The sequence below is a fragment of the Leptodactylus fuscus genome, chromosome 11, assembly GCF_031893055.1.
Source record: "Leptodactylus fuscus isolate aLepFus1 chromosome 11, aLepFus1.hap2, whole genome shotgun sequence".
Classification (NCBI taxonomy): domain Eukaryota; kingdom Metazoa; phylum Chordata; class Amphibia; order Anura; family Leptodactylidae; genus Leptodactylus; species Leptodactylus fuscus.
Genome location: NC_134275.1, coordinates 78,958,859 through 78,980,004, shown reverse-complemented (window position 1 = coordinate 78,980,004; position 21,146 = coordinate 78,958,859). Strand labels below are relative to the sequence as shown.

At 44.0% G+C, this 21,146-nt stretch overlaps 1 protein-coding gene across 1 annotated transcript; it reads right to left on the bottom strand.

The window, feature by feature from the left end:
- Window positions 1-936: 936 nt before the first annotated feature.
- Window positions 937-18,717, bottom strand: LOC142184732 (complement C2-like). Its single transcript, XM_075259787.1, has 18 exons — window positions 18,529-18,717; window positions 15,868-16,083; window positions 14,768-14,950; window positions 14,242-14,415; window positions 13,973-14,059; window positions 13,554-13,684; window positions 9,504-9,639; window positions 9,285-9,422; window positions 7,135-7,224; window positions 6,280-6,417; window positions 5,220-5,311; window positions 4,965-5,076; window positions 4,332-4,479; window positions 3,903-3,979; window positions 3,613-3,722; window positions 3,370-3,481; window positions 2,154-2,209; window positions 937-1,523 (listed from the first exon to the last, which is right to left on the bottom strand). Exons 1-18 carry the CDS (start codon window positions 18,611-18,613, stop codon window positions 1,332-1,334), a joined length of 2,277 nt encoding a protein of 758 aa, XP_075115888.1. The 5' UTR covers window positions 18,614-18,717; the 3' UTR covers window positions 937-1,331.
- Between the last annotated feature and the right edge of the window lie 2,429 nt (window positions 18,718-21,146).

The window sequence follows — 21,146 nt, the reverse complement described above, 5'->3', positions numbered from 1 at the left end:
CATACATTACATTACTTATCCTGTATTATACCCCAGAGCTGCGCCCACTATTCTGCTGGCGCAGTCACTGTGTACATACATTACATTACTTATCCTGTATTATACCCCAGAGCTACGCTCACTATTCTGCTGGCGCAGTCACTGTGTACATACATTACATTACTTATCCTGTATTATACCCCAGAGCTACGCTCACTATTCTGCTGGCGCAGTCACTGTGTACATACATTACATTACTTATCCTGTATTATACCCCAGAGCTGCGCTCACTATTCTGCTGGCGCAGTCACTGTGTACATACATTACATTACTTATCCTGTATTATACCCCAGAGCTGCGCTCACTATTCTGCTGGCGCAGTCACTGTGTACATACATTACATTACTTATCCTGTATTATACCCCAGAGCTGCGCTCACTATTCTGCTGGCGCAGTCACTGTGTACACACATTACATTACTTATCCTGTATTATACCCCAGAGCTGCGCTCACTATTCTGCTGGCGCAGTCACTGTGTACACACATTACATTACTTATCCTGTATTATACTCCAGAGCTGCGCTCACTATTCTGCTGGCGCAGTCACTGTGTACACACATTACATTACTTATCCTGTATTATACTCCAGAGCTGCGCTCACTATTCTGCTGGTACAGTCACTGTGTACATACATTACATTACTTATCCTGTATTACACTCCAGAGCTGCGCTCACTATTCTGCTGGTACAGTCACTGTGTACATACATTACATTACTCATCTTGTATTATACCCTGTATTACTGAGTCACTGACTGTAATATCCCCCAGAGCTGAACTCACAATTCTGCAGGCTTCATAGAATTTCTATTCATAAGGTAACATTGTCCATAAATCCGTATATTAGAGCTTATAGCAGGATATAACGTCTGGTGATGATTTGACTTCTTTTCCTGCAGACAAGCTTTATTAGTTCGTACGGTACAGAGCATTATATACAGTGTTATTTCTTCGGCGGGGGAATACACATTCTCACATTAAAATATGAATACAAACGACATAACACAATGTGTGTATAGTGCAGGATATTACAATGGCGACAATTTAAAGATTTGGGGATTTGGCCTCTGAAGTGGGGTTTTATTTTTTGGAAGATTTGGATATGAAGAATGTCCCAATATCTGCCCCAAATACTGCAGTGTGAACACCCTAAAGCCGCCTGTAAGTAACGTATCGCTAAGAGGTCGCCTGGAATCATTCATCTGTGAAGACTGGACCAGAAACCAAACAAGCCGCTATATACAGCCCAGCGTCACCCGCGTCATGTGACCGGCGGTCAGGACCAGGTATCAGGTCATGTAGGACACGCCACTTTCTTGTAGTTGTTCACGTCTGGTTGGAACTCTAGATCTCCTTGGAGATGTTCGTGCAGCCAGGGCAGGACCTCCATGACGTTAACGTAAAAATCCCGAGCATAACTGGGGTAAATGGTTTGTCTTCGAGTTTTTTCACAAGGGTTAAATGTACCAAAACTGAGGACCCCGACCTAAAGGGAGGAGAATACAAAGAGAAGGGACATCATCATATTCTGCACGTCCACTAGGGGGAGCTCACTGCATATGGGAGGTTTATTAAGCAAAAGGCACCAGAATTCTGTTGTAATTTGTGCCAGTAAGTCCTTTTCATATTTTATAGCTTGCTTGGACAATGGGGCGTGGCCTCATGGGAAAAGGTGTGGCTTCAGTGGACGTGGGTGTGTCTACTTTGTGTAGATAGTCAGGCAACCCCATCATATGTAAACTAATGTTATGACACCCTGACTGTTTAGGATTAACTATGTAGGGGTCAGGGTTAAGTTAAGGGGCGTGGCTTACGATTTTCATTTGGGTGGCCTCACCACGGAACCAAAGATTACAAAATCGTTGGGTCAAAGTATTTTATGGGGGGGGAGTGCTTTTCTATAGGTCACCTCAGGCAGCAATGATGCTAGTTTCTCCTCGGGAGTAGAGAAGTCTCCGTATACTGTATAATTAATAATTGCCCCCCAGGATAGCATATCCAGGGCATTTAGCTGGTGCAGTGACAACCTCTGCTATCTAATTGTATGATGATGTCATACAGACTGATGTTAGGAGGTCTATCGGCAGATGATGTCACATATTCCTTTATACGTCACCTGGAAGAATCTTCCCCTATCCCGGGTATTCACATAGAGAGATCCACCGGATTCACCTGGAAGAGAAAAACATGTGATCGGTCATAGAGGGTCAGACTCCCCTTAGTCAGGTTCCAAAATGTGACCCCTGCGCAACAAGGTCAAGGGTTGAATGTCCTATTTGAGAACTTTCAATAAATGAAAATGGATTCCAGATCTGCATCATTATGGTAACGCCAGTGAGTGCCCCTTGCTTTGGAGGACCCGACACTTCAGCCCATTAATTCCTATAAGTGTAGTGCAATTCCTTACTTCTCCTGTGGGGGTGCTGTAGGGGATTCCTCAGTTCCTTACCCAGGAGATAGGGACAACCTCTGATCGGTTTATCTTTGGGGAACCATATAACATAAAAGGGGTTTGTGAAGAATACATATGTGCATTAGATTGGGTCACGTTAGGTGCACTTGCAGAGGGTTAATTGCCAGATACAACGCCCACGTTGAAAGTTGGGCCAGCAATCTGGGAATCACAGTTGGAAGTTGTAAGGAAAACCAGCTCTTTTTTGTTGCATGTGTGGCCTTATCCTAAAGGGGCTAACCCAAAAAACCAATTGGTGGTGGAGTAAGTGTAAAATAAAACAAGACATGTTCTCCTAGCCGTGGTGCTGTTCCTGAGGTGTGCCTCCCCTTTCCTCCATTTCAGTGAGACTCCCATGACTGCTGTGGCCAATCTCAGACCTCAGTGTTCACGTGCACAAGGACAGTGTGGTCACTGATGACTAGAGATGAGCGAGTAGGTATTGGATAGAATACTACGGTATTCGAAATATTCGTACTCGATCCAATACTACCCGCTATTCACAGTAAATATTCAATTCAGAACCAGCGTTGATTGGCTGAGTGTATAGCATTCGGCAAATCAGCGCTGGTTGTGCCGCAGGCTCGTCCTTGCTAGTCGGGATCCCTGCCAGCTTGCTGTTACGAGGGAGCTTACTTTTTCTCATAGGAACGCATTGACCAGCGTTGATTGGCCAGTGTACAGCATTCGGCCAATCAACGCTGGTCCTGCCGGAGGCTCGTCTGTGAGGAGGCGGAGTCTAAGATCGGACCACAATGGAGACTCCGCCTCCTCACAGACAAGCCTCATCATTCCTGCGCTCTAGTCTCGAGCTCCTGTCAATAGAACGTGACATGACCGCCGCCGTCCATCAGGACTCATTGCTGGAGGAGATGCTTACCTTTACAGGACATTTGCCCCTGTGCACAGAGGTGGCGCGGGGACACCATGTCATGGACGCTGATGTTTTTATACTTCTCAGAGTCTTTGATGGCCGACAGGCAGGCTTCTCTCTGAAGGATAAATTAGTATACAGTCATTACATTAACAGCTGCTGTAGAACCTCTTGTTAAAAATGACAATCATGGCCGTATTGCAGAGAAGAGCTGGAGGAGGTTCAGAGGGTCGATAGCCCAGGACTCACCAGGTTGTTGCTCTTTATATTGACAACCAGCTCTTCCAGGTCTTCTTTACTTTTCCCAACTCTGGACAGAAATCCAGCCGGACTGTCACTGCCGCTCAGTAAGAAGGCGCCTGCAACGATAGAGAGGCCATTGTGGTGTCAGGCCAAGAGCGGCCATGGCTGCGGTGGCTACGCCCAGGGATTGTGTTTCTGTTTATTAATCTTTCCTTCTCACATTTAAGGCGCTACCTAGTGGATAAGTCTATTATTTCCTAGTTCTAGATGTACAAGACACACAGAGAAGACATTACGGTGTTCATCGCAGCTTGTAGTTGACTTCTTCTTCATGGCTCTGTTGGCGGGCTCCGTACAGGGGAGACAGATGGGCCTGTCAAAAAAAAGTAAAAATCAGGGGCAACAGGTCCTGGGTTCAAATCCCACCAGGAACAACATCTGTAAGGAGTTTGTATGTTCACCCCGTGTTTGCCTGTATTTCCTCCCATTCTACAAAGACATATTGATAGGGAAAAAAGTACATTGTGATCCCTACATGGGGGGGGGGGGGGGAATCAGTATTCATTTCTATTAAAGGGGTTGTCAGGTATTCGAGCCACTACAAAGTCCAGCATGTCTACCCATTACATGGATTTCAGTGGTCACCATGTAATACTTTATTACACCAGTGGAGGAGCTGCAGGAGAACTGGTGAACGTAGGGGAAGATTGTTCTAAGGGTCCTACCTGGCCTTCTTGGAGAATTCCACGTTACTTCTCAGTTTCACAAGCGCCACATCGTAGTCGTAATCCTGACTGATCCCTCTAGCCATCTTGCGCCTCAGGTCGTAGCAGTCGTGAATGGAAATTTTTTCTGCTTTGTAGGTCTTTTCACCTATAAGATAAAACGTCTTCTAAGTTACGTAGATCTGAGATCTGTTTCATTTCACGGTTGACTAAAATCTCTGCTGGAATGTCTGGGAGGATTGCGCAAAAGGAGTCTCCGAAGTGTTGGCAAATCTCCCGGGCCCAGCGGAAGGCTCCTGCATGCAATATGGCCGGCACATTCTGACCCTATGGGGGGTTCAAGTGTTGCCGCATAGGAATTGACTTTACGGTACGCATGTGCCAAATGTTTATCGCCTTTCATGCCTGGGACATGACACACTATTACTGAGCGCATGCGCAAGGTACTTAGCATATTACAGTATGTACAGCAGGTGAATGCCGAATTTTCATCAAACTATTAGCTCCATGGTGTAATATCTTGCTTTCATGCTGCAATATGCTCACTTGTAGTGACAGGCCCAGAGCCCTAGGCTGCACTACTGAGACATTGCATGGATAGCTTGGCATGTTAAAGCCAAGATATTTACTTACCGATTTCGAGGATGTAGGAGTCTAAGAGATGGACATCTGAGAAACAATGTGCGGCAGTGAGGACCCATCTACTGGAAATAAGAGACCCAAAGCAGGGGCTTGTGGATGACGTCTACGAAAGAGAATGGGGGTAGTCTGAGGTGGGGGAGACAATTCTGTTAGCTGGACCAACGCAAACCCTAATGTTAACCCCTTAGGTTTTAGGGTGAGATCCTCTGTCCTTTTTCCAAAGAAGGAAACCCCTTATACACTCACTCTAATCTTCACATTCCAAGGGTGATGAAAACTTGGCTCAGAGCTCTCAGTCTCATCATTGAGGCCGCACATTTCTCCAAAATCAGCGATATCTATAGAAAATGAACAGATATCAGCCCATGATAGAAATTAGATAGATAGATAGATAGATAAATAGATAGATAGGAGATAGATAGATAGATAGATAGATATAGATAGATAGGAGATAGATAGATAGATAGATAGATAGATAGATAGATAGATAGATAGATAGATAGATAGATAGATAGATAGATAGATAGGAGATAGATAGATAGATAGATAGATAGATAGGAGATAGATAGATAGATAGATAGATAGATAGATAGATAGATAGATAGAGGAGATAGATAGATAGATAGATAGATAGATAGATAGATAGATAGATAGATAGATAGATAGATAGATAGATAGATATAGATAGGAGATAGATAGATAGATAGATAGATAGATAGATAGATAGATAGATAGATAGATAGATAGGAGATAGATAGATAGATAGATAGATAGATAGATAGATAGGAGATAGATAGATAGGAGATAGATAGATAGATAGGAGATAGATAGATAGATAGATAGATAGATAGATAGATAGATAGATAGATAGATAGGAGATAGATAGATAGATAGATAGATAGATAGATAGATAGGAGATAGATACATAGGAGATAGATAGATAGATAGATAGATAGGAGATAGATAGATAGATAGATAGATAGATAGATAGATAGATAGATACATAGATACATAGATAGATAGGAGATAGATAGATAGGAGATAGATAGATAGATAGATAGATATATAGATAGATAGGAGATAGATAGATAGATAGATAGATAGATAGATAGATAGGAGATAGATAGATAGATAGATAGATAGATAGATAGATAGATATATAGATAGATAGGAGATAGATAGATAGGAGATAGATAGATAGGAGATAGATAGATAGATATATAGATAGATAGGAGATAGATAGATAGATAGATAGATAGATAGATAGATAGATAGATAGATAGATAGATAGATATCAGCACTTTACCTATAATTTTCTGGAATGTTTTCTGCATATCTTCTGCATCGTTCAAGATAAATACATGTCTTTCGTTCTCCTTCTGTGAGGCCAACTCACTGAGCTCAGTCTTATCTGTGTCTTCACCAATACCAAATGCATAAATATCTATCAAAAGAGGGAAAATGTGGTAACGCAAGAATAAGAGAGTGAATATCAGCATTAAAGAGAATTTTTCATAATTTCCAACAAGGTCAGCGCTTTACATGATTTCATAGCCGCTTCTCCACAGATTCTGGCATAGTTGGACTTTTTTCTGTAGCCCCCACCAGTCCTGAGTAGTCAGTGAAGTTAGTTTTGGTGCCTGATATACTATTTAGGCTCTTTAGTGTCAGGAGGGCGGGGTCAGGCAGGAGAAGATAAGGGGCGTGATTGTGAGCTCTGACATTGGCTGCCTCTGATTGGAGCTCTGAATCACGCCCCCTGCCTGACACCGCCCACAGGTACCAAAACTACTTGCACTTGTTTCTTGGAAATGGTGGGGGCTAAAGAGAAAATTCCAAATGTGCTGGAATCAGTGGAGCAGAATCTATTAAGAGATGCTAAGACCTAGAATTGGTGAAGAAAGGTCCTCTTTAAGTGTGGTATATACAAGTGACACACAATACTCATCCTGTAGTGATGTCTCAGATATGTATATGATTACAGGAGCCGTCTCATTAGACAGTCTGGCTACAAGAGGGCGTAAAAGCAATTGTCTGCAGTGGTGACCAAGAAGCCTGAATTGTACAGACTGGACCCCACATCCACAGATCGCCATTACACCACACTGAAGACAACGACAATATATATTATATATCATAACATATTACAGATGGGTCTCACCTAGATAATCGTCCCTCTTGTCTTTGATGTTCAGGTAGTTTGTGATATTTCTTATCATGTGCACAGGGCGACCGCCCATATTGGCTTTTCCTGAAATTAATAGTAATAGGTCATAAATTTATGTAAATATTATTCAATATCTAAGTCATGATTGGCCTAAATAGTAAGAAATAAGTGTGAACAGCGATGTAGATGGAGATTTCAGTCTGCACTGTTTATGGTCAGATTAAAACTGTAAAGAGTGGAAAGAAATATCTCATCGGACTACAATAGAGAAATGACTGATGGGACGAACAAGTCATTAATGGATTAGGAATGTTTCAAGAATTAAAGGGAAACCACCAGAACCAGCAGATCACCGCAGTAATCTATCTGCCTGCAGGGCTGGAGTGATATGCTGGTTCTGGTGACAGTAACCTATCTATCTGCAGGGCTGGGGTGATATACTGGTTCTGGTGACAGTAACCTATCTATCTGCAGGGCTGGGGTGATATACTGGGTCTGGTGACAGTAACCTATCTATCTGCAGCCCTGGGGTGATATACTGGGTCTGGTGACAGTAACCTATCTATCTGCAGGGCTGGGTGATATGCTGGGTCTGGTGACAGTAACCTATCTATCTGCAGGGCTGGGGTGATATGCTGGTTCTGGTGACAGTAACCTATCTATCTGCAGGGCTGGGGTGATATGCTGGTTCTGGTGACAGTAACCTATCTATCTGCAGGGCTGGGGTGATATGCTGGGTCTGGTGACAGTAACCTATCTATCTGCAGGGCTGGGGTGATATGCTGGTTCTGGTGACAGTAACCTATCTATCTGCAGCCCTGGGGTGATATACTGGGTTTGGTGACAGTAACCTATCTATCTGCAGGGCTGGGTGATATGCTGGTTCTGGTGACAGTAACCTATCTATCTGCAGGGCTGGGGTGATATGCTGGTTCTGGTGACAGTAACCTATCTATCTGCAGGGCTGGGGTGATATGCTGGTTCTGGTGACAGTAACCTATCTATCTGCAGGGCTGGGATGATATGCTGGGTCTGGTGACACTAAGCTATCTATCTGCAGGGCTGGAGTGATATGCTGGGTCTGGTGACAGTAACCTATCTATCTGCAGGGCTGGGGTGATATGCTGGTTCTGGTGACAGTAACCTATCTATCCGCAGGGCTGAGGTGATATGCTGGTTCTGGTAACAGTAACCTATCTATCTGCAGGGCTGGGGTGATATGCTGGTTCTGGTGACAGTAACCTATCTATCCGCAGGGCTGAGGTGATATGCTGGTTCTGGTAACAGTAACCTATCTATCTGCAGGGCTGGGGTGATATGCTGGTTCTGGTGACAGTAACCTATCTATCTGCAGGGCTGGGGTGATATGCTGGTTCTGGCGACAGTAACCTATCTATCTGCTGGGCTGGGGTGATATGCTGGTTCTGGTGACAGTAACCTATCTATCTGCAGGGCTGGGGTGATATGCTGGTTCTGGTGACAGTAACCTATCTATCTGCAGGGCTGGGGTGATATGCTGGTTCTGGTGACACTAAGCTATCTATCTGCAGGACTGGGGTGATATGCTGGTTCTGGTGACAGTAACCTATCTATCTGCAGGGCTGGGGTGATATGCTGGTTCTGGTGACAGTAACCTATCTATCTGCAGGGCTGGGGTGATATGCTGGGTCTGGTGACAGTAACCTATCTATCTGCAGGGCTTGGGGGATATGCTGGTCTGGTGACAGTAACCTATCTATCTGCAGGACTGGGGTGATATGCTGGTTCTGGTGACAGTAACCTATCTATCTGCAGGGCTGGGGTGATATGCTGGTTCTGGTGACAGTAACCTATCTATCTGCAGTGCTGGGGTGATATGCTGGTTCTGGTGACAGTAACCTATCTATCTGCAGGGCTGGGGTGATATGCTGGTTCTGGTGACAGTAACCTATCTATCTGCAGGGCTGGGGTGATATGCTGGTTCTGGTGACAGTAACCTATCTATCTGCAGGGCTGGGGTGATATGCTGGTTCTGGTAACAGGTTCCCTTTAAATGGACCCAACTCATCCTCAGGTTCAGGGTCTTCCCTGGTTGAGGGTCTATATGAGCTCTACAGGCACAGAATATAATGAGTGTATTGCAGCACATTCATCATCTCTCTCACCGTCAGTCAGTAGTACAATGACATGATGAATAGAATTCCACTCCGCCGGATCTTTATACATCTCCTGTTGCAGTGACATCATCTTGTATACTTCTAGTAGGGCAGCATGGGTATTTGTCCCGGATTTGTCCTTGTGATCTAAAGACAAGATGAATAAATAATCACTGAGCTGCTGACACCCCCTTGTTTATCAGCATTGGTGCACTCTGCGGTTCTCACCACTGTATTGCAGATCCTGGTCAATAATCTCTTCTACGGTTTCAGAGTCGTCATCGTTAGAAATGCTGACGATAATTTTCGGCTGCGTAGCGAAAGAGATCACTCCAAACTGAATCTTCATATCAAACTGGCCAAGCTATCAGGAGAAGAAAAATGAGACAGAGATGCCGCAGATACATAAGGTCCTTCTCAATCGTGTTCTGTATCTTAAAAATTTAGATTTTTTTGGTTTTGTGGCATTTATGTCATTCATTTTGTAACATAATTTTTTTTTCCTTTTGTCTCCTTTCTGTGAATCCCTGCACTGAAATCCACTTCTGCCTTCTTTCTGCTCCCTGATTTTTCATGTGAAATAGCTGTGAGAGTGGTTTTGGTGTCCTATTAAAGGTGAGGTTGTGAGCTTTTATATGCCACCAGGATCACAGTTCTAGCACATGCAGTGCCCATTCTAAATTGTGTCTTTAACTGGTGATATCTCCAGTTGTATCACAGCTAGAATTGTGATCCTGGTGCCAAACAAAAGCTGAGAATCTCATTTTTAGTATGACACCAGAACCCATGATAACCAAACCTACATGAATGTAACCCCCCTACTGCGCCCTTCTGTATGCAGCATGATATGTTGGTACTGTACAGTAGCCACCCAATCCTACACCATGTTTTGCTGGCAGGAGAGATGCATAAAGAAGGTTGACTAAAAAATACTTGATTTCATGCCTAGGACTTGAGTTCAACATGCACTAAATAGAAAGTTCTATCTGCAGTACAACCGGTGCCTCTCCATGCTGCATAGACTTGTTTCGGGTATGGCCATAGGATAGGACATCAATATCAGACCACTGTTGGTCCAACACAGGGGTAGGGAACCTTTGGCTCTCCAGCTGCTGTGAAACTACAACTCCCAACCTGCTCCACTCACTTCCATGTGAGTTCCAAGAACAACAGAGCAAGTATGCATGCTGGGAGTTGTAGTTTTGCAACAGCTGGAGAGCTATACTTTCCTTACCCCTGGTCTAACACCTGGGATCCCCACCGATCAGCTCTTCTCACCAGCTGCTATATGAAGAATAGAGTTGGAATCAGACAGATCTGTTCAGTACGTTGTGTGTATGTTGTGTTGTACGGCAGTTACAGTTATGTGCCACTGATTGTTCTTTGTATAGTGGCTTCTGAGAATGGTTGAGCCCAGCCATAAGTCAGGTGACTGCTGCAAAGAAAACCTCTACATACAGTCCTATGAAAAAGTTTGGGCACCCCTATTAATCTTAATCATTTTTAGTTCTAAATATTTTGGTGTTTATAACAGCCATTTCAGTTTGATATATCTAATAACTGATGGACACAGTAATATTTCAGGATTGAAATGAGGTTTATTGTACTAACAGAAAATGCGCAATATGCATTAAACCAAAATTTGACCGGTGCAAAAGTATGGGCACCTCAACAGAAAAGTGACATTAATATTTAGTAGATCCTCCTTTTGCAAAGATAACAGCCTCTAGTCGCTTCCTGTAGCTTTTAATCAGTTCCTGGATCCTGGATAAAGGTATTTTGGACAAACAATTCAAGTTCAGTTAAGTTAGATGGTCGCCGAGCACGGACAGCCCGCTTCAAATCATCCCACAGATGTTCAATGATATTCAGGTCTGGGGACTGGGATGGCCATTCCAGAACATTGTAATTGTTCCTCTGCATGAATGCCTGAGGATTTGGAGCGGTGTTTTGGATCATTGTCTTGCTGAAATATCCATCCCCGGCGTAACTTCAACTTCGTCACTGATTCTTGAACATTATTCTCAAGAATCTGCTGATACTGAGTGGAATCCATGCGACCCTCAACTTTAACAAGATTCCCGGTGCCGGCATTGGCCACACAGCCCCAAAGCATGATGGAACCTCCACCAAATTTTACAGTGGGTAGCAAGTGTTTTTCTTGGAATGCTGTTTCTTTTTGGACGCCATGCATAACGCCTTTTTTTATAACCAAACAACTCAATTTTTGTTTCCAAAATGAAGCTGCCTTGTCCAAATGTGCTTTTTCATACCTCAGGCAACTCTATTTGTGGCGTACGTGCAGAAACGGCTTCTTTCTCATCACTCTCCCATACAGCTTCTATTTGTGCAAAGTGCGCTGTATAGTTGACCGATGCACAGTGACACCATCTGCAGCAAGATGATGCTGCAGCTCTTTGGAGGTGGTCTGTGGATTGTCCTTGACTGTTCTCACCATTCTTCTTCTCTGCCTTTCTGATATTTTTCTTGGCCTGCCACTTCTGGGCTTAACAAGAACTGTCCCTGTGGTCTTCCATTTCCTTACTATGTTCCTCACAGTGGAAACTGACAGGTTAAATCTCTGAGACAACGTTTTGTATCCTTCCCCTGAACAACTATGTTGGACAATCTTTGTTTTCAGATCATTTGAGAGTTGTTTTGAGTAGCCCATGATGCCACTCTTCAGAGGAGATTCAAATAGGAGATCAACTTGCAATTGCCCACCTTAAATACCTTTTCTTATGATTGGATACATCTGGCTATGAAGTTCAAAGCTCACTGAGGTTACAAAACCAATTTTGTGCTTCAGTAAGTCAGTAAAAAGTAGTTAGGGGAATTCAAATCAATAAAATGATAAGGGTGCCCATACTTTTGCACCGGTCAAATTTTGGTTTAATGCATATTGCACATTTTCTGTTAGTACAATAAACCTCATTTCAATCCTGAAATATTACTGTGTCCATCAGTTATTAGATATATCAAACTGAAATGGCTGTTGCAAACACCAAAATATTTAGAACAAAAAATGATTAAGATTAATAGGGGTGCCCAAACTTTTTCATAGGACTGTAATTAGCAAGTGTCAGGCTTTTATTAGACGTACATAAAACTTGGCGCATGTCGCATTCCCTTTAAGACATCAATATATATGAAATGCTTGGCTGACTGTCCATGTTTAATGGGAGGGAAATAACATCAGGGGACAGTCAGGAGACCTGTATACACTATACGAGTTACCTGATACCGCCAAAATTACTGGATTTGGCCAAAGTGTATTTTGAGTGGGAACCTATAAAACAGTGATCCCCAAACTTTCTGAAAGCGGCATCCCTTTTCAGGCAACACCATACCGTTAGGAACCGTCACCGTACTTAGTCCCATTGGAAGAACAAATTTAGCTATATTCACCCTGATTATGCTTTTCAGCTGCATGGTGCGTCTGTTCTGCTTGTTCTACCTTCATACATGCCTGTTACACACACAGCTCTGCTACCTCCATATTATCCTCCACACACAGCTTTGCTACCTCCATATTATCCTCCACACACAGCTTTGCTACCTCCATGTTCTCCTCCACACACAGCTTTGCTACTCCATGTTCTCCTCCACACACAGCTTTGCTACCTCCATGTTCTCCTCCACACACAGCTCTGCTACCTCCATATTTTCCTCCACACACAGCTTTGCTACCTCCATGTTCCCTAAACACACAGCTTTGCTACCTCCACATTCCCTACAAACACAGCTCTGTGACCTCTATATTACCCCCTATACAATTCTGCTACATTCATGTTTCCTACCTGCATAGAACCCGCTCCCTCCATACACTCAGCATTGCTCGCTTCATGTTCCTACATACACTCAGATCTGCTCGCTAACTCAAAATTCCCTCTATCTCTTCACATGCTGAGCTCTGCTACATTTACATTTCCTCCTATAAACTCTTTCACGTCCCCACACACACACTATGCACTGCTACATCCACATTTCCCACACAGTGACCTCTGCTACCCTCACTCTTCCTCCCCACACTTAACACTCCTACGTCAATATTTATCCCCTACAGACAAACCTTGATATCTTCCATACATGGAAATATTGTACACGATCCATCGCTGAATTTGATTGGTCACATAACTGTGACATCCACGTGAAAGAAACGTCTTAACGTACCGAGATATTTACTGTCATGGCGATGGTATTTCCTTCTCCTCAACAATAGGGAAGGGGACACAGCCTCACAAGGTTGATATGTATATATATAGGAACATTACAAACCTTGCCGACAAGAATCTTCGCACACTCCTTAAAGATGTCAAAGGTATCTTCACCAACACTTTTAGATGCATCCAAAAGGATATATACATTGAGAATTCCATCCTTCTTTATCTTAAAGGTTCTCCCACCAACTGCAAGCAGATGGATACACCATTGAGATTGTTTTATGGATTACCAGTCCCGGTCCCACTCCATCGCCTGCTACAAAATCCCCTTCCTGATGGTTGTCATAGGAGTATCAAGAGAAGGGGACCGGACTGGGCAAAGGCCAGATTGCATCAATGCAAATAATAGTAACAAACTAGGTTCACCGTCACTTCAGAAATACTGTAGATCCACCAACCATTAGTGGTATAGATCTCACTGATTTCCCCGAACCTGGAACCTCATTACCATTGGTTGGGTGGTAGACAACTTACCTTTCTTTTCAGAAGTTTCTAGGATACCAGAGAGTGACCCTGCAAAGTACTCTCCTGCTTCTTCTGGGAGGTCGAACGTATAAGGATCTGGAAAAACAAAGAGCGGACCATCCTTATTGGGTCAACTAGAGGAGATATGGTATACAGTATATGATGTCTATTACGAGTAACCGTGGATGTGTCCCAAGTACAGCAAAGAAAATCATGGGAGGTGGTAATGAAAGGCGAAGATGTAAGGTGTCCTATGGTTTCCTGTGCCTAGTACTCACATTGACAGGTGACCTCGGTCCCACTCCATCGCCTACTTTCTAAACACGTTCTTTTGGAAGATCCGATAAGATTTAGACTGGTAATACATTTGTAAGTGACACTTTCATCCATGTCATATCGAACACCTGTTTTTGTAGCACCCGGGGGTAGACCTGGATCAGGACAATGGCCAGCTGTAGAGTAGAACACATAATATAGTGATGTATAACAGTTATTTCCCATAATATCACTCTGATATCAATCTGAGAAGGTCAAGACGCTCTGACCTTGCTGCTCACGTCTCACCATGAGTCCATACATTTCTATCCACTTATGTTCACCAGTCAGGTCTTCCAGTCAGTCCTAACCATCTTCACCCTTCTAAAATCCTCACTAATGTAAAGGGTTCTCCTGCATTATAGAAAGTAATCTACTGCACAACACAATGTACAACTTTAGGCAAAGTGCGACCCTGTTTTTTGAAAAATCCCAAACTATTTTCTACTTAAGGACAGCCCCTTTAATGTGATATTTCTCCAGTCTCACCTCCATCATCACAGATGGCCGTCTCTCCACTCCATTTTCCATTTTTCTTACATGTTCTCACCATAGATCCCCTGGGAATGTAACCATCATTACACACAAATGTAATATTTGAGCCTACATAAAATGGTCCTCTTGGGTGAAATTCTCCGTTTTCAAATATATTGGGATCTGGACATTTAATTTCTAAAATTAAAAGAGAAAATTACAATTGTATCAGTGTGATGATTACTATAGTAAAGTACATGTCATATTAATGGATCTGACTAGTAATAAGCGGTATTCATAGACTCAGGTACGTGCCCATAGCGGTCCTTGGGACTTGGTCATTAGTATTCATTAAATATTATCATATTTAATAAAGTGGCACTATCATCTTATCTTTGTGACCTAGCGAGCATGCCAAGACTGAGGATCCAAAGCTAAGTATTAATCCCTGGCATTCTTGGACTTCGTTAAGTGCCCATAGCGGTCCCTAACTATCCACTATAGTTATATATTATCATATCTAATAAAGTGTCACTACTATCTTAGTATTGTGTCCAATGCTACCACCACAAAATGCTGATCAGAAACCAAGTATTAAGCCATTGAATTCATGGACCATAGCGGTCCCTGGGACTTGGCCATAAATATCCATCACAACTCTATATTATTGTATCTGATACAATGGCACTATCATATTAGATTTGTGACCAATGCTGCAACACAAAGTAGTGACCAGGAACCAAGTATTAATTCATGACTTAGGTCGGTGCCCATAGCGGTCCCCGGGACTTGGCCATAAATATCCATCACAATTCTATATTATCACATCTGATAAAGTGACACTATGATCTTAACTTTGTGACCAATGCTAACATTACAATATGGTAACCAAAAAACATTTTTATCACCAGTTAGTGTTTATCACCATCATGGTGCCCATAACCAACCCAGATATCACAGTAAACTATGTGCCAATAGAGTCTTCTGCCCATTATTATTCTTGGTAACTGCATACTACAATCCATTGACAATATATATGTCTTGTTAGACAACTCCTGACTGGCAGGTCAAGGCCCTTCCGGACTACGACATTGTTCATACTCCTTTGTACTCACTTTTGCATGATATATCTTTCATTTTCCTTCCAGAGCTGTTTTTTATATCTGTCCATCTGCCATTTGCCTGGCATGTGCGGCTGCTTTGTGGCCAGGGGTAATATCCAGAGGGGCACACAAATTTGGCCGTGCTTCCCACATTCTGTCCATCTGTCAAGGTAACTGTAGCAGTCTTGTTGCCAAGATGTTCAGGGCACTGAACCGCTGGTTGACAAGCTGTGGAAGATAATGGGCACTTGAGAATAGAGCATATTAATGTGCAAAACCTTATACAAGGCTGGAGCCCAGACATGAAACTAAAACTATTAACAAATTGTTAAATTTCCAATTCCAATATACAGCCACCAATGCAGAGAAGATGTTAAGAATCATAAACATAGTATTTCAGTGATTTGTGATCTGGTGATCTTGTAATGTTTAACCCCCAGACAGTTTTGGACGTCTCCTGCTCAGGATTTGAGCAAAACATATTACATATTGCCCCGAGCAGGAGACATTCAGAGAATCTGCAAAAGTAGCAGCAACTTAATGGCTCTAACTCCAGGACTCAACGCATCTTGGCTTTAGAACAAGACCATGCCTTTATCTCCAGTAGATCCTGAGATATCACTGGTTGAAGTGGAGCTGCATGTACTTACAGCTTACACTTCAACCAATATGACGAACACGTGCAAGTGCAGGGAGAGGAGAAGGCTTCTTCATTGTCCTTCCCCTGTGACTTCAGATAACACCTAGGGATGGTGTAATATACAGTAAACGTCTGTTCATGATATCGCCCCCATTATCAATCAGAAAACATACTTGCCATTTAACCCCTGAGGTGCTGTGGTCAGCCTTGACTGCAGCATCTAAGTGTTGTTTTTTTTTAAGTAGAACAATTTTTTCCCCTTGAATAAAAATCACAACTATGATCGCCACATCCGTAACAACCCCTAAAATAAAACTGGAGTATCATCTATTCTACATGAAAACCATAAAAGTTAAACGCCAGAATTGATGTTTTCTGTTCATCTCAAAGACAAAAAGTCTTCTGTACCCACAAAATACAAGGTCTGATAAAGCTACAATGAAGTATAATGTACAAGGTTATGAAAGCGGGATTGTAGAGAGGGAACAAATGTTACTGGTTAAGGTTAAAACGCATCAGATCGATATAGGGTTAAAATGCCCATAAGGCCCCGGAGATACGGACCAGGAATATTTACTGCAGACATAAATTCTAAATCTGAAATAAAAAAACTTTTTGGGAGTGTTTTTGCTATTTTAATATGGCTGTTAGGGGGTTAAAGGAGCCCTTTCTCAAGCCCGAAACGCATTCTGTTTGCCCATAAAGCCGTGTTTTAGAATTTTCGTGGTGGAGCACGATTCCTTATTGTCCACAACTCCAGGCATGGGTTTGGTCTTGGTCGGTACATTTGTTCCTATCCACACCCTGGGGTGTCAGGAATTTGGAGCACAGGGTTCCCTCCAGAGAGGAACCGTCTGACTCAATCGGTTCCAATGTTATCAACAGAGTAGTGGCGGTTTGACAACTCAATAAGGTGAGAACCTTTCCTATATTATACGACATCTCCTACGAATGGTCTCATGCTATGGGCCGCTCGGGGCTGTTCTTTAAGAACCTTGGGACCCCAGAAATAGGTGACGACCCCTGTGGTAGCAGTCATGTCAGCCATCATGGTTAGTAGTCATCCCTCTTTTTAGGTTTTTCGGGGATGCAGTAGCCTTTATGCAGGTGAGCTCTGCCCCCTACTGTCCTCTAGCTGTAACTATATGGCTAGTAATCATAGTAACTTGAATTTTTTTCTACGGGGAAATCCAGCATTACGACAGGGGATGATACATTTTTAGCATATCCACATATGTCTTACAGGTTGATGTCCTATAGTCGGCAATCCTACCTATAAGATTTTGGCCTCCGCCTATTGAGGTGCCATGGTGATCTCATACTTTGGGCTTTACCCTTTCACATCGTTCTGTCCCTTTAAGTGTTTTTGGGTCATCCAAAGACTAAAACAAGTAAATGGTCCTATAAAGGGAAATGGTATTTGGGGCACTTATAGGGGCACAGCTGGAGCAGACACTTAAAGGGGCCCATTTCAGGCTGGCACACACTGATACGGCACTGTCCTAAGAACTGTATACAGATGTAGCCGGAGTTAGATCTCTAAGTGTTATCCACGTTGCCTCCTGTTTGTCTATTTTTGCCCTGAGCTGTTGTCGCGACTGTGCTCTCCCCTTGGTATTCCCTTTTCTTTTTGATACCCGATGAGACGCGGCTTTCCAGTCGCCAAATTCACACCGCGTCACAAAATCACAAATTTTGACGCAATTCCCATTTGCATAAAAAATTTCAACCATTGTCCAGATTCCTGTCACTTTTCTTAAAGTTGGGCGGCGCAGAGAGGGCGGGGCGCAACAGATTTACTACAGTTACACCAGTATAATTGATAGCGCATATCTACGCCAACCCATTGCAACTCCTGTGAGATCTACATCACCAACCCCAATTTAGGAAGCCAAGACAGCGGACAGCGGATTATCTGCGACAGTCAGCGTTACTCGTTTGTTACCGTCAGGAAATTTGACAAATTTAAAAACAGCCAAAGAAAAATTGTGCAAATATGGAAATAGCAAGTGAAACAAGAGGAATCCACGTACCTGTGACAGATATTGACCCCAGGAGGAGGACAACCTGGAGGAGGCCCCCTGATGGAGTAGACTCTACCTGCCGTCTGTGCCCCATTCCAGTCCTCAGGGTTCCCGAGCTCTGGTGTACGGGGTGCTGAGCAGTCAGAAGAGTCCTGTTCAGACTACACCTCCAGGGAGGAGCGACCCACAGGGACCTGAGCAGAGAGACGGCCAGAGTTAAACTGTAATAGGGGAAGCAGAATGGATTGCATTGCCCTAAAAACAGCCATCTCGTGCCAAGAAGCCGAGGTGTGAGGAGCTATTAGGTCAAGGGGTCAAAAGTACCGTTACATGACAAAAATAAACTATTAACCCTTCTATTTCTGAAACCTTTTGCACCATTCTGTAATACGCCATCTCTGACCTGGAATCCCCGGACCCTGAGACCAACAGGCAGTAAAGTGATTCGTAACCCAACTTCTAAGGTCCGGATCACATCCCGTTCCCCTCTCCGCATGAAAAATGTGGAGACAAAAATCCAGCAAGCAGCACTTTTCTCCCTGCATTTTTTGTGAGGAAACCACACGGACCCCATTACAGTTTATGGGGTCCATGTGTCTCCTTAGGTAACCGCTGTTTTATGCACTTTAGGTTTCCGTTCTGCGGGGACCCAAGTGGACTTCCCGAATGGAAACCCATGCACAGATGTGAACATTTGAGATTATTGCTGTAATGCATATGTTGATAGGTTAAACCCGTACAGAATGGAGTAGTCCCGTCAGACCGAACCAAGACTGGAGAATCCAGAAAAGTTGCTAGTGAACCCAACATCTCAGGGATTGACATTATATATGGCCATCTACAGTTCCCCACCTAAGGAGGCTTAACTAATAAGGTTAAAGGGGTTTCCCGAGACCCAGACATCATGGATACCAATGACTTATCCACGGGTCTAGCTCGGTGGGTCCGGGTGTCGCAGTGATCAGATGATTCCACTGCAGGACAAAATATTCCAGCCTATTCAAGTGAATGGGATGCCGGGTAACTGCATCTCGGCTCCTATTCAAGTGAATCTTGTATACCGATTCTTGCAGCTGAAATCAGAGTGGGGTCCGGATGTCAGACCCCTGCCTATGTTACAATTATAACTTTCACTTTCATGAAAATAGCATGGGAATTGCAAAACCCCCTCCAGGTCACCTACACCCTGCAGTGTCTGTTACTAAGAAACAAAGTTTTATTAAAGCCCCCCATGAATAATGGAAGTTCCCCTTTAAGTCATTCTCTATTTTTTTCTTCTTTTACTGGAAATCCGTGCTGCTGTCACTTTCGCTTCTCCTCTCTCTCTCCTCATCTGTTTACCGCTCATTGCTGCCTGCTTGGTCAATACCGTCTGATAACACGGAGCTGACAGGAACTGTTTGGGTAGGGGCACACCTAAAGGGGATTCTTTGTGTTATTTGGACTAACATCAAGGAAAAGGCTTAGAGATTAGGGGACCCCCACCCCCGCCCCACCCCATCCTGATCCCGTCTCTCTGCCAAGTTATAACATGAGAAATCCATGGAAGTTTATAAAGTATTTCATCCATAAGTCCCAACATTCAAAGGACTAAGAGAGGGAGAGAATGTGCGGTGTGTAGTGTGCCATGGCGGATTTAGCCCCGCCTTTCACTCCGCCCATTTCCCCATCCATTTCTTTTTGTACCCCCACACAAAATAATACCCTACAGTTCCCCTGACATTATGTGCCCCCATAGTATCATATCCCCCCACAGTATAATGTCCCTCTCCAGCTGCCCCAAAGAATAATGTCCCCCTCCAGATGTCCCCACAGTATAATGTCCCCCTCCAGATGCCCCAACAGTATAACATGCCTTCTAGCTGCCCCCACAGTATAATGTCCCCTCCAGCTGCCCCCACAGTATAATGTCCCCTCCAGCTGCCCCCACAGTATAATGTCCCCTCCAGCTGTCCCCACAGTATAATGTCCCCCTCCAGCTGCCCCCACAGTATAATGTCCCCTCCAGCTGCCCCCACAGTATAATGTCCCCTCCAGCTGCCCCCACAGTATAATGTCCCCTCCAGCTGCCCCCACAGTATAATGTCCCCTCCAGCTGTCCCCACAGTATAATGTCCCCCTCCAGCTGCCCCCACAGTATAATGTCCCCTCCAGCTGCCCCCACAGTATAATGTCCCCTCCAGCTGCCCCCACAGTATAATGTCCCCTCCAGCTGCCCCCACAGTATAATGTCCCCTCCAGCTGTCCCCACAGTATAATGTCCCCCTCCAGCTGCCCCCACAGTATAATGTCCCCTCCAGCTGCCCCCACAGTATAATGTCCCCTCCAGCTGCCCCAAAGAATAATGTCCCCCTCCAGATGCCCCAACAGTATAATGTCCCCTCCAGCTGCCCCCATAGTATAATGTCCCCTCCAGCTGCCCCCACAGTATAATGTCCCCTCCAGCTGCCCCCATAGTATAATGTCCCCTCCAGCTGCCCCCACAGTATAATGTCCCCTCCAGCTGCCCCCACAGTATAATGTCCCTTCCAGCTGCCCCCACAGTATAATGTCCCCTCCAGCTGCCCCCACAGTATAATGTCCCCTCCAGCTGCCCCCACAGTATAATTTCCCCTCCAGCTGCCCCC

Bases quoted from the DNA above. Each gene is read 5' to 3' on its own strand.
- LOC142184732 (XM_075259787.1), bottom strand. From the start codon at position 18,613: ATGGGGCACAGACGGCAGGTAGAGTCTACTCCATCAGGGGGCCTCCTC. The intron at 13,685-13,972 runs GTAAGTTGTCTA...ATCTGCTTGCAG, and splicing joins AGAAACTTCTGAAAAGAAAG to TTGGTGGGAGAACCTTTAAG. The intron at 9,423-9,503 runs GTGAGAACCGCA...TCTTGTCTTTAG, and splicing joins CCAGGATCTGCAATACAGTG to ATCACAAGGACAAATCCGGG.